The 13,908-nt window shown below is 39.1% G+C and overlaps 1 protein-coding gene across 1 annotated transcript; it reads left to right on the top strand.

The window, feature by feature from the left end:
- The first annotated feature begins 5,528 nt into the window (after window positions 1–5,528).
- LOC110966536 (cholecystokinin) lies at window positions 5,529–10,782 on the top strand. Its single transcript, XM_022215927.2, has 4 exons — window positions 5,529–5,656; window positions 7,636–7,715; window positions 7,892–8,066; window positions 8,601–10,782. The coding sequence occupies exons 2-4, from the start codon at window positions 7,638–7,640 to the stop codon at window positions 8,738–8,740; spliced, it is 393 nt and encodes a 130-aa protein (XP_022071619.1). The 5' UTR covers window positions 5,529–5,656; window positions 7,636–7,637; the 3' UTR covers window positions 8,741–10,782.
- The last annotated feature ends 3,126 nt before the right edge of the window (window positions 10,783–13,908 follow it).

Below are 13,908 nucleotides of genomic sequence, written 5' to 3'. Positions count from 1 at the left end.
ATCCAAAGCCACACCTAAGAGCAGATTAAACGCAAACATATGTAGGCTTTCAACGAATCAGTAAATAGAAAAGTAATCATTTAATATGAAAATAATAAACAAATATTTTAAACTCTGGCAGCAGGACACAGTGGCGTAGAGGTTAGCACTTTTGCCTTGCAGCGAGAAGATTCTGTTTCGCGTCCCAGCTTTCCCGGGATCTTTCTGCATGGAGTTTGCATGTTCTCCTTGTGCATGCGTGGGTTTTCTCTGGGCAGTCCTGCTTCCTCCCACAGTCCAAAAATATGCTGAGGTTAATTGGTTACTCTAAATTGCCCGTGGGTGTGAATGTGAGTGTTTGTCTATATATGTGGCCCTGCGACAGACTGGAGACCTGTCCAGGGTGTCCCCTGCCTTCGCCCGAGTCAGCTGGGATAGGCTCCAGCACCCCCGCAACTCTATAGTGTGTATATACATATATATATATATATATATATATATATATATATATATATATATATATATATATACATATATACATATACAGGCAAGACATTGCAATATAAGTCAACAAATCCAGTGTTTTCCATGGGCAGGCATTTGGTAAAATAAGAAAAATATCCCTTTTAAGAGGAAGAAACCTCCTGCAGAACCAGGCCCAGGCAAGGCAGACATCTGCCTCGACCAGTATAGGTGAGGGGAGAGAAGAATTGAAGTAGGGAGGAACAGAAAATCTACAAATTAAAGAGCAATGAGCTGTGTGTAGTTTGTGTAATTTTTAATATTTGTTCTGGCAAGTAAACCTTTTAAAAATGATAAAAGGAGCAAAATACACTATGTTAGCTGGTACTGACTGGATCATCGTAATGCATATAGTAAACAAATGTAAGTAGCATGATGTGGGTATGATATTCATCATATATTCAAAAAATTTAAAAACTAACAATCGAGACCATAAACTCATTAGGACAGTGTGAGCTGAGGTAACAGTTCAGGGGAAAAGTGGCAATCATTTCTTATAGACTTCCACACAATCTGACTGCTATTGCAACCATAGGAGTCGTCCTCTGCTGGTCATTAGAAAGAATGCAGGCTTAAGGCACTTCTGCATTGCCTTTAGTCTCAGTCTCACTTACTGAAACTGTACTCCAAACTTTTACACCATCAACCAAGTGGATATTATAGAGTTCTATGTAAATAGACATTTAATATTAAGTACATGAAAGGACGGAAGCAGTCAATGGCAGTATTTTGCCCCACAGTTCTCTGGTAGGTTATTGATTTAATCAAAATATTTAAAAGGCCATGTAAAGGGCAAGTGATGCAGATTAAAATATGCAAAATTGAAAACAGCTTCATCACAGAGGCAGCATTGTGATTCTACATAGGAACCTTTCTTTTTTCTATTAAGCCTGCAGTTTTTTAGGCTTTATGTTCATCTTTTTTCTCCAAATAACAGAACATGTCTGATGAGGCTAACCACTGCACTTCTGTAATGACATCCTGTGGGAGGAGAGTGGATTAGTCAGTTTGCAGTCATTTATTCAATTGTCTCTTTGTCCAAAACGACAAGACCTAAGACACCCTGGATTTGATTTTGAAACACGAAGGCTGCAGGCTTATAAGGCTGAACAGTCAAAATGTGAGAAACATTCTGCTTGATTTTCTTAACAGCAGGAAGGAGAAAATGTTAACTAACACTGTTCAAAAAGTACGGGAAGTTAAATGTTTAATTGTGTCCCAGTGATTTGGGTTTAGTGTGACTTTTAAAAAGTTGTGTTTGTGCATTTGTCCTTGTTCCAAGTTAGACAGGTGGCAGTGACAGGTTTGGATGGAAGCTCCAAAGATAAACAGCTGCTAATGACAGTGTCAGGAGGCAGACTAAAGTTAGCCTAATTAATAAACAGGAGCAGAGCTACAACGCACCAGGAACAGATTTAGATAGTCTACTGTCTCTCCAGACAATACCTGTATTACAGATGAAACACAGATTTAGATTTTAATGCAGCGTGACTACAACTGAGCTAAATGTTTGGCAGAATACTAATGATTTATGGTCTATAAGTGCCAGGTGAGAGTTTAGATGAGATGAAGCGTTGCCTATTTCCAGAGGATCCGTACAGGAAACAGTCTAAACAGAAAGACAACTTATAAAGGATTAAATCAATAGCTAAATACAAAATGAAGGAAAACACATTCGAAGACGACATGCATTACATACATCACAATAATTAATCCTGGTACATTATTGTGCATTATTTGGTTAAATAACGATTCAAATTTACTATATATGCACAAAAGTACATCTGGTAGTGCAGCTCCACAGGCTCAGCAAACTTTCGTGATGGAATACACCCACATTAGAGGACTTTATTTACTCTGAGTGCCAGAAAATATCCCCAGGGAAGTGAAAGTTTCAGGACCTGAACTACATGGAGCTGAAGAATGAAAATATTTTTCAAAAATGCTTTAAAGCCTCCCTGCTTGTGACCTCAGCATCAGCTGAACAAATGAAGAATATTAAATTATTCAGACAAATCCTGCATGCAAGCCAGTATTTAAATGGACCCAACAGGAATAATGAAACCGATTCTTGGCAGGAGAAGGCTCGATGAGTATGTTTCACACCTACAGCAGTTAACAAATAATCTTTTTCTCATTTCGCTTCATGGTTTTAGTATTTTAAGAAAAACTCTATAAAGTGGATCCTTAATGACTTTTCAACATACCCAGCTTGATTTTCTGCTTTACTAGGACCCTAATTTACAAAATTAATATCAAGTTGTTTTCACAAAGTCTTGAAACTAACAACTGAGTCCATGAACTCATTAGGAAAATGTTTACTGAAGAAATCAAGAAGAAGGAGGGTGAGTTTTTGCCTTGACTTCTACACAAGCAAACTTCTTTTTGCAATCAGAGGAGTCGCCCCCTGCTGACCATTAGAAAGAATGCAGATTTAAGATGCAGAGGCTACATCCATCCATTGAATATCTATGGACTACACACAAAAAAGTATATATATTTATGTTATTAGGAATTAATAAACAAAACTACAACAATAATAAAGCCAAAAATATGAAAAATGCTGAATACTGGATCTAATAATCAAAGGACTTGATAGATATCAATATTGCATTGCTTTAAAAATGTAGCCCAAACCCCTGATTTAAAAAAAATTAAAAGACTTTTTGAATTTAAAGGTAATAGAAAAATATCTCAACTTCAGCACAATAGCAGGAACTTAAAGTGCTTGGTCGTGAACAGCGAAGTTCAAACATTCCTGCTTTAGCTTGAAAATCTGTTAAAAGCTCAAGTATGTCCTTACTAAATGTCGGCATTCTCTTCATTCTTTGACCTTTGAGCTTTAAGGACATTCTTTCTATTTAGGCTGTTCAAAATGGCTTTTAGCCTGTTGAATGGTGTATGCAGAACCTCTATATCAGACTAACACATATTCTGTGAATTACCCCCCTTCATATGGTATAAGAAATGTGTTTTTAAGAAGCTAATGGAACGACATGACCGCAAAAAGCAGAGACACAACTCCGAACAGTATCTGTGAAAAGCGGCAACTTTGGTGGACTCCAATGCTCACTACAAATGTGTTTAACTTTATTACCGCCACCAAGGAGGTTATGTGACACCCGGCGTTTGTGTGTCTGTCTGTCTGTCAGCAAGATAACTCAAAAATGCCTGGGCAGATTCAGATGAAATTTTAGACTATGGTCAGAGGAAGAACTGATTTAATTTTGGTGACAATCCGGAAAGGATCCTGGATTCTGGATCACTTTGAATTTTTTAGTATGTTTTAGTATGTGGTCCAAAATATGACAAAAATATCATAGGTTAGTATGTCATCCAACAAAGTGGAGCAAGGTGTCCAGATAGCTCAACTGGTTAAGAAGGTGATTTGCGAACAGAACTGTGTCAGAGATGCAGGTTTGATTCCAGCTCATGATCCTTTACTGCATGGGTTTCCTGTTTTCCTCTCTGTCCTTGGCAGAGGTCTGCACTCTCTGAGTGCTTTTCCAGTCTCTTACTTTGGTTTATCAAGAACTGGATGGTTCGTAGCAGCGGCTCCTGTGCCCCGAACTTCTGCAGTAACTCGGGACTCGGATTTCTGTGACCCCTGCAGCAACTCTGCAAATGTGAAGAGCTGGATCACTGCTCTAAAGCCATGACTGAATCTGCATTGCTCCTCCAGATGGACAAACAGATTAGTGCAGCATCAACAGTAATGCAGGCATTGTACAGGACTGTCTTGGCAAAAAGGGAGGCAAATTTCTCATTTTACGTTCCAACTCTCCCTGAGTTCAAGAGTGCAAGCGGCTGGATGAGTTTCCTCTGCAGGGTGGCTGGACTCATTCTTAGTGTTAAGATGAGGAGCTCAGAGTAGAGTTCATGCTGAAAGGAGTCAGCTTCGGTGGTTCAGGCATATGTTGCCTCCGGGATGCCTACTGGGTTGCTACTTTTGAAGGTTTTTCCAGGGTCATAAAAGTGGTAGATGGACCTAGAACTCACCAGAGGGATCATATATCTCATCTTCTATTGGATTCTGCTCTCTTCAATGCCCTGCTTAGCCTGTTGCTACCAGAAACCAGTTCTAGATAAGTAGAGGAAAATGGTCGAATGGACAGATATTAATAATCATCATACCCACTGGATCAGTTCTGCAAATACTGATGCTGTCCAAGAAAAAACATGTGTCGCCATTTAGATTTTTTTACAAACTTAAGTCTTAAGAATGCTATCCTACATCATTAACTAATTAAACTATTAAAAGATCAACTGGATTTTCTAAAATGCATCACCACACAGATGAAAGCTTTTTCTTGACTGATGAAAACCCGATGATACATGGTTTTCACAGGACAGAGCTCAAACACATCAATCACAGATAAAGGCACAGACACTAACGGAAGATATTAAAATTGTTGCCAAAAAAGAAAGGATAATAGAGGTTCCTGCTGTTAAATACTTAGAATCAGCAGCGTCTATTTGAATGATTGTATTAGTGATTAAATGGATAAATCTCTTGATGTATTTTCAGAAAACTGGGATTTTTCCGGAAGTGCCGGTGGCTGCACGTGCGTCAGATGAAGTGAAGTTCACATAATTCACAGGATGTTTTTATGCACTTTAGACTCATTGTGTTAGACATCCGTCAGGGGACATTTAATAGCATTAAAAAAAGAACGTCCTAGAGTGAAGCTTCAATTCTTTCTGAAACAGCAGGGCCTGTCGTACCTCAGTGAAAGTCATTTTAACTTCACTGAAACTGGAGGAGCACTGAACTGCATGATGGTCCTCATCTAGCTATGCATTGTAGTTCATGTTAAAGAGTGTGTGTGTGTTTCAGTTTTTCACACAGGTGAGTGACACGATTAAAGCTGCCACTTTCATCCTGACTCGTTCTCATGGAGTTGAGTGCGTGCGCATGCTGCCAAAGATTTGTGTGATTTCCTGCATGTGTGCATGTTTGCGTCTTCAATGGCGTCACTACTGTCAGTTTCTGCGCCAGCAAGAAGCTCCTCCCACTTTCCCAGGCCCCTCCCCCTCCATCTCTGTCAGTATAAGATATGGTCTCCCTTCTCTCTCACTCAGTCACAGCCTCAACACTGGAGCAAAGCTCAACATCTTCAGATCATCTTCTCCCTGTTCACAAGAACTGCTGCAGGTAAGAATAGAAAAATTACTCTGTAGGTTGTGTTCTTATTTACTTCAGCGTTTCTGTCACTGATGGACAGCTGAACATTTGCTACAAATTCTAAGAGGAAAATTGCTTTTCAGAAAGTGACAGATTGCTTGAGAGACTTCTTACCGCTATTTTTATAGCAAAAATCCAGAAATTGCACATTTATTGTTTGTTACTTTCATCTGAAAAGTTGAGTGGAATGGTTAAAATAGATAAAATTAGCTCTGGACCAGTCAGTTTTGTTTTAGAAATTGGCACTTCAAGGGAAATATCCTTTCATATATGACAAAATAAGATAATCCAGCCCTATCATTACCAAAACCAAAATTTTACCTCAAATTTGTACATCACTACATTATGATAACAAAATTTAGCTTTTGCTGTGAGCTTTGAAAATGTAAAATTCTGTATTTATGTATTGTGTGTTCTTAGACAAGATGTTTCTATGCACATCATGTGGTTATTTTTGTGAATACAATATGAGAGGTTGTAGTAAATAAAAAAGTAGAAGAGAAATTTGCATTGAGTCTTCCATAGAGCTCCGCATGAAGGAGTTTAAAATGTTTTTGTCTTATATTTTCTCTTTTTTTGAAGAGGAGAGGGGAGGAGAGGAGAGGAGAGGAGAGGAGAGGAGAGGAGAGGAGAGGAGAGGAAAAAAGAGAAAAGAGGGTTTTCACACACGTTACAGTGGCATCATTATCAGCCCATTGAATAATGAATGCCAGACAATGACCAGCTGCTAACAGGAATTATATTAGCATCAACAGAATGGTTATTTACACCAGCACTGTGTCAGTTTAAACCAAATTATTCACTGTTGTATCTAGTTACAGGAATTAGTGGAATACCTGTGTAATAAATTACATAAACATGAACTATCCTTATATTTGATTTAAAATTACAGAGTATCAGTATACTGTACTGAAGCTCTGGACTGTGATGCACAGAAACAGTATCATCCAGGCAACAAGGATGCCGTTTTATATGCACATATTTATATACCATTTTATATATAAAGGTAGCTGTTGTTGCACTTCTTCTGCTTGGGGCACACTCTCCTGTGGGTGTCCTTTAATATGCACAAATGCTGTGAAAATACCAAATACCTTTTCTTGACTTGATAATGAAACAAGTGGAAAAAGACCCTGGGTAATAGTGAACAAATGTATCTGCTAAGAGAGAGAATAAGAGGTCTACGGAGAGCAAACACTCAGGCAGACAGGCTGAAAGGTTTTTGAATTGTTGGAGATTTAAAGCCTCCGAGCAACTGGCTTGTTGGTTTTATTTAATTGGATGTTTTCACCCTGGAAGAATAGAATCATTCATCACCAACTAATATTGCATATTTTCAAAACTCTGATGTAATCCTGCTTATTCATATCAAATGTAAAGTCAAATGATGTTACAAGCAGTGAGAAATGTGAAAAGATAAGGGGTTAAATCTCTGAATGTTTCAGTATATTCATATTTGTACCAATGAGCTAAAGCCCTTTGTGTGAGCGAATGAATGAAACACTCAGTGGGAGCTAATTAAGACTCTCTTCAAAAAACTCCACACTTATGATGGAGAGATAATTGCCGTCCTTCCTTTGGGATTCTATTGATGTGAACAGTGAACATTCATCACAACGACGCCACAAACCAAGTGTGCTCGTGTGTGTGTGCACGCTAAAACTAAATTGTTGTGTCACTCTTGGACAGAGCGAGTGGAGTGTATAAGAAAAGACAAAATGATGTTTGCCGTAGGTTCCAACAGAACCATCAGAGGTTAATCTCTTCCTCCACCGCTGTGCTTCAGTGACTGTGAAGTGATTTATCGCTGCTTTCGGCAAAAACACACATTACCTGTGAGGTTTTCCCCCCTCAGAGGAGAGAACAGAAGCTAGAGCAAGTCGTTAAAGAAGAAAATGACCACATTAGGGGATCTGTCTCAACTTCGTCTTTTCTTTCTCTGTGTCCAGTCATGAATGTAGGTATCTGTGTGTGTGTTATCCTGGCTGCTCTGACCAGTGGCTCCCTGAGTCTGCCTTCACAGTTCATGGTAAGAAACACACACATGGCCAGAGGTATTCTGTAAAAGAAAAATGAAGCATAAACACGGCATCATGACATACAGTACTTTAGAGAATTCTGAAGTGGCATCGACTCTTTCTTACACTCACTCTGACTGAAGTGTCTTTTAGGTACATTTTCCTAACCACTTTGTTGCTCCCACAGAGAGCTGAGAGTTCGGCTCTAGTGACAGACAGTCTTCATCCCTCCTCACCCAACCGCTACCGCCAGGCCCGCTCAGCTCCAGCGCCCCCCTCAGGCCACTTTTCCAGCTACAACCAGGAGGCAGACGCTTCCAACAGCCTGAGTGAGCTCCTGGCCAGACTCATCTCCAGGAAAGGTGAGCGCCTCCACCTGCATGATCGCTGAAGCAGGACGTAGAGGATGCAGAAAGAGCAGCTGCAGCGACAGTCTTCCCCTTCAGTCGTGTTCTCTCATTACACTCATTCTTCTGCTCTTATTTCGCTCCTGGTCTTGTTATTTCTCTCTTCCTGACATCCATCCTTCTGCAGTCTGCTGTTATTCGTGCTGCGCTCCAAGTCCCACCATCTGGCATTTCCCACCTCCCTCTAGCTTCCTCGCTCCTCTCTCCATTTTTCCATACCTCCCCCTCTTGTTTCTCCTTGTCTCTTCCACTTCTGTTTCCTCCACTTCCCCTCTCCGCTCCCTCTGTCACTGTGGATCTCTATTCCTGTTTCAAGTCAACACCGTGTGACTGGGAGACCTGCTGAGCTCACTGGTCTTGCAGGACACACAAAGACGGAAATAGAAACAGAGCAAGTCAGCATGAGTTACTTCAACGGCCTTGTTTGGGATTTATACATTATTCTAACACAATCTTGCTCATCTTGTCATCGGTGTTTGTGTCCTCCAGGTTTTCCCTACCAGAGCAGATCCTCCCTGAGCAGCAGAGCCAGCGGTTTGGCCCCCAGCCACAGGATAAAGGACAGAGATTACATGGGCTGGATGGACTTTGGAAGACGCAGTGCGGAGGAGTATGAATACTCCTCCTAAAGGCTTCAGTTGCTTTCTTCAAACCCTGAATTAAAAAGTAAAAAGCCCCCCAAAACCAAGCCCTTTTCACACTGCACTTACTGTAACCCAGGACTGACCTGACGAGTTATAGGATGAGTTTAGCATCATATCATAAACAGAGACAAGAATTACCTCCCAAAGCCATCTGCACATTCAAATTCCAATTTTAAACTTAAATTTAAGGAAAAACGTATGACAATGTGCCGCATTTCTGTTACTGTCAGGAAATCTTCTGATCAAACCAGCAATGTGTTTGTCTGTTCAATCAATATGTTCTTACTCCATACCTGTCTGTAATTAGAGTGAAGGACAAATCATTAAAAATGGGTCACAAAGACATTACTCACACAGGAGGGAATGTGTTTGAGATGATTTTCAAGTGGTGGATAAATACAGATTTAGTGCCCTTGTGGATTTTTTGATAAAGAGACACGCCACCCAGTGCAACAGTCTGGCACAAATGAATGAGCAGACTACGAGTGATTCATTCAATGTTGGTTTTTCGTGGGATTTGTGACAGTGAGAAAAGTTATATAGCTTTTATTGGTGTAAACAGATTAAAGACAGAGATCTGGTACAACACTGATTAATGTCATGTTTTCTACATTTGATTTGAAAGGTGAGCGTAAAGCAAAAAAAAAAAAAATGCACTAAGTCGTTCCTTTCAATCTAATCAGAATCAGAATCAGAATCAGAATTACTTTATTCATCCCTGAAGGGAAATTTTATTTAATTTATCGTCAGAAAAATAGTAGTGTCTCAGTAGTGAGCTCAGACTTACTCAAAGTAGTGTAAAAATGTCTAATTTCACTGACAGTTCAGAATGTATGTGGGGTCTTTTATTGGACCTTAATGAGCCACTAAGGTGTCTTTGACAAACTGGACCAAAAGTGGGATTTGAGTCTGTGTCTTGAATAGGTGTCACAATGTACTCAGTTAACTACAACCCAGAGACTAGCTTCACTTCTATTTCACACAATAAAAAAAGTTATTTTCACATCTCACCGTCTGCAGCAGAAGAAAACAGCGTGATGCAACTTTAAAAGAAAATCTTTTCATTTTAGCCACAGTATGGAGTCAGTTTCTCAACTGAAAAAGAAAAGAAGCTGGAAAGGCAGCAGCATCTCCTCAGTCTCAGTCCTGTAAGCTGAATAAAACCTGGGCGATAACTGTGCAGTGTGAAAAGCACAAAACCTGGAAAGCACGAGGCGTCGTCTATATGAGATGCTTGGGAAACTCTCTGTTATTGCATTATGGACTTCAGACACTTTAAAACCAGGATTAGAAATGCAGTAGATGTTAGATCTACAGATTAGATTTCAGATGCGCTCTGAGAGGTTGAGTCTCTCAAAAATAATGATAATGTTACTGCAGATTTTCAGGCTCAACAGAAGTCCAAATGCATTTATCAGTGGGTTGATCCCAAGTATTTCATGTAGCTGCTGTCTGAGTCCAGTATGGAAGAGCTTTATTCAGCACTGGAGCAGAGAACACTAGATGTGTCTTTACATGAGCATTTGGTAAAAATCTCCTAAGCTTTGTTCATTACATGTAAGCCAAGATATTATCATTGGTGTTGATTGTGAACAAAACTCAGGCTTTTCCAGGATTAGCAGAGGGATTAATGAGCTGATTTCCTGAACAGAGAATATTTTAAACCTGACATAATTCTGAAACATCTTATTTTACAGCTAAACTAAACAGAATTAATGCCAACCATCTGTGTCAGTGATTAAAGCAGGAGAGAGTACCGTGGACCACAACGATGACGTTGGTAGATTTGATCATATCATTTTACAGAATGCCTCCAGGTGATCTGAAAGGAAATGTGACAAATTCTCTGCCACACTGCTGAATAGAAAGCTCCCAGCTGTAAATACAATATAATAAAATCAAGCTTTTAGTTTGGGAATATAAATGGTCTCCAAATACATAATCATTTGATGTGAATTTGTCTGTAAAACTGATATAAAGCAATATAAATGTATATGATTTTTGATTAAAGGGAAGGTTTGTGTTGATTCTTATTGTTTAACGTGCAGGATCTGAGGCAAGTCTGGATTCATCGATCTCTCTATGCTGGGAAAGAATACAATACTACATTGACTTGTGAGGGAAGCTTCATTGCTTTGCAGACACACATACTGCAGATATTTAATACAGTCATTTGATGGTGACTCTGGTTAAAGAATATCATTCTTTTGACCTTGGTAACATGTCTTTATGGTGTCTTTTAAATGCTAGGAGACACATGAGCTAAATATGCAGTCAGTGCCATGTTGGAGTATTTTCACCTCGAAACTGCAGTGAACTAGCCTAGCCGCGCTAGACAACCCACGGCAACGAATTTAACTCTCTGCCAGGGTGGGTCTAGTTACCCTCCATAAGGCTCGAGGCTGGATTCTCCTAAAACTGGCCGGACGAATCACCATGAAGTGTAGAGTCAGAAGGTGGGTGTAACTAAGTGACGACAGAGGCGCGACGATTCTGACAGAAACAACCAGAAACAACTAGCCTAGCCGCACTAGACAACACACGGCAACGAATTTTTAAATTTAAGAATTAAAATTCTCTGCCAGGGTCGACAACAAAAACGACAACAGTCGTTGAGCTCCATTAGCACCGACTCTGAATAATCTTTCTGTTAACATGTCTGTAATATACTTGACCTTCACCCATTGACTGTATAAATAAGGCTTCACCGAACTACCTCATCCTCTGATTTCCGGCGCTCTGGGAGCATATTCGTTGCGCTGATTGGTTGTATACCTACCCAATTGCTGCAGAGTGATTTGATAGACAACCTTTTAATTAAATCCATATTCTTTAAACCTTTATGATCAGCATGTCTCTCTGGGACACAGAGACAATTTGGCCCGGAGATGCAAGAAATGATTAACAACAAATATAATTAATGGGATGTAATTAAAAAATCTCTATAACTCTGAAGTATGTACAGTTTGGCGAGCTTGGGTCACAACACCCAGTTGGCTGTTTATCGTAAGAGGAAAACAAGGCAGGTGTCAAATCATGATTTTTCATTAGAAACAGTCGTATAATTTGCCATTACAGCTTTTCTCTTTTCATTGTGGTGAGAAATCTGATCATATCATTAGCAACATTAAGTCTAGTTCTATGAGAACAAATGAAACACAACAATGGAGCGTATTCTATATTAGCCTGTATGCTGAATTTTATGCTGAAGATGGTGATGTTCTGTTCTGGAGGAAGACATCAAAAATGCAGGAAAAAATGGTGTTTGTTGTTTTCTTTGAGGTTAACCAATCAGCATTCGCCTTCTCCAGATTTAACCAATTAGCAGCAAGGCCTGCACAGCAGCGCTCAAACTGACCTACCCTGGATTAAGTTCTCTTTCTCCTTCAAAAACTACCATGAAAGAGGTTCTACAAGAGCAATTCTTGCTGCTGGAACATATACACAAAGATCTGTGTGAGCCTGAAACAGGCAGAGGGTGAAAAACCACTTAATATTGTCCTAAAATACGCTGTCGCATAAAGCAATGTTATAGAGGCAGTTTTTTTTTTTTTTTTTTCAAAAAACCCCAACTTTATATTGAAAATCAAGTACTGGAAACATTTACATTCTGGAAGTACGGGAAATGAAAAAGAAACTAAAAACTGCCAATTGAAACAACATAGTAGCAATTTGATTTAACATCCTACAGCTTAAAACTTAAAACTTATAAAAGTGCTTTAAACTTCCATTCTTTCTGAAGACCAACAGGGGGCGACTCTTCTGTTGGCCAAAAGAAATCAGACTGTATAGAAGTTTATGAGAAAATAACCCTACCTCTCACTTGATTTGTTACCTCAGTAAGCATTTTTTAAATGAGTTTACAGTCTCGATTGCTAGTTTCAAGTCTTTTTTAAATATACTTTGATGTTAAGGTCTCATTTAGAAAAATCAAGGTATCTTTTTGGGAGGGGCTACCTTGTAATTCACAGGTTGCTACTATACTGGTGTGTGTCATTACATCAGGTTTAAAAAGACTTAGATAGTGACCACCTAATGCCAAATTCAAACTTTGACAACAGTGGTCAACAACCCCATGGGCGATGCCACAGTGCCCAATTTCATCTTTTATACACAGTCTGTGGATTATAGGAAGAGTCAATTAAAATGTCCGTAAACGTCCCTAAAGTGTCCTTATTATCAGGCAGGTTTACAAGCAGTAGACTTGCTCCAGTCAAAAGTTATAATGTACAATAAACAAAAGCGCACAAAATGATTAGTTTTTAGAGTTGAAAGTGGTTTGTGAAAAAAAAAGCACCACACTTTGGAAACTATGCACACGACTGCCAAACACAAGCCAAAGACACGCCTTTCACCAGTTATCTGCCACACAAAAAGACAAACAGAACATATAGCTGAAAGAACATCTGTTAATATGTGGCTGTCCTTTTGTCTGACACACAATACTGCTTTCACTGTCTGTAACTCAAGCTAAGAGCTCAAGCGGTTCCTATTTATTCTGCTGCTTTTATTGCACACTGACAGCTACAAACACAATGTTACTGCTCTAGTTTGCGATGACAGAAAGTAAAGAACAACTTAGTACATTTAATTAGGAACAGCGAGTAAAATATGTTGCAATTAGCCCAGCAGCCCTAATCACTATTAAGGCTTCTATTTGAATGAACTAACAGTTTATCCATTACATTAATGCATTATCAACAGGAGTACAATAACCTGAAATTAATGAAATACTTACTAATATAAAGTAATAATATACAGTACTTACATCTAATACACAGAAATACTGTTTTCTATTTGTGTGCCATCAGAAGGTTTAGGCGTCTGACAAGATAAAGTGTTCATTAGAGTCTAAAATTTTGTGTTCTTGCATTTAATTGCATTTTTATACTTGGCTCTTCACTGCACCCACATGGACACAGAGAAAAATACACATCAGCTGGACATGCAGTTTTAAAGAGATGTGCAACCAATTTTTTCTTAAAACATGTAACACGTGTTCTGTCCATAAAAGAAGCAAAAGTTAAACAGTTCAGAAGTGCAAAAAGATGCAGAAGTGGGATTTGGGTGACGTCTACTGGTCTCTTTGAGTCAATTATAGAACTAGAGTTTATATTCACGAAGTTTGAAGACTTTAAAATGTATTTCAAATT

Source organism: Acanthochromis polyacanthus, chromosome 12 (genome assembly GCF_021347895.1).
Source record: "Acanthochromis polyacanthus isolate Apoly-LR-REF ecotype Palm Island chromosome 12, KAUST_Apoly_ChrSc, whole genome shotgun sequence".
Taxonomy (NCBI): Eukaryota; Metazoa; Chordata; class Actinopteri; family Pomacentridae; genus Acanthochromis; species Acanthochromis polyacanthus.
The sequence above is the reverse complement of the archived record's forward strand: the minus strand, read 5'-3'. Positions and strand labels throughout refer to the sequence as shown.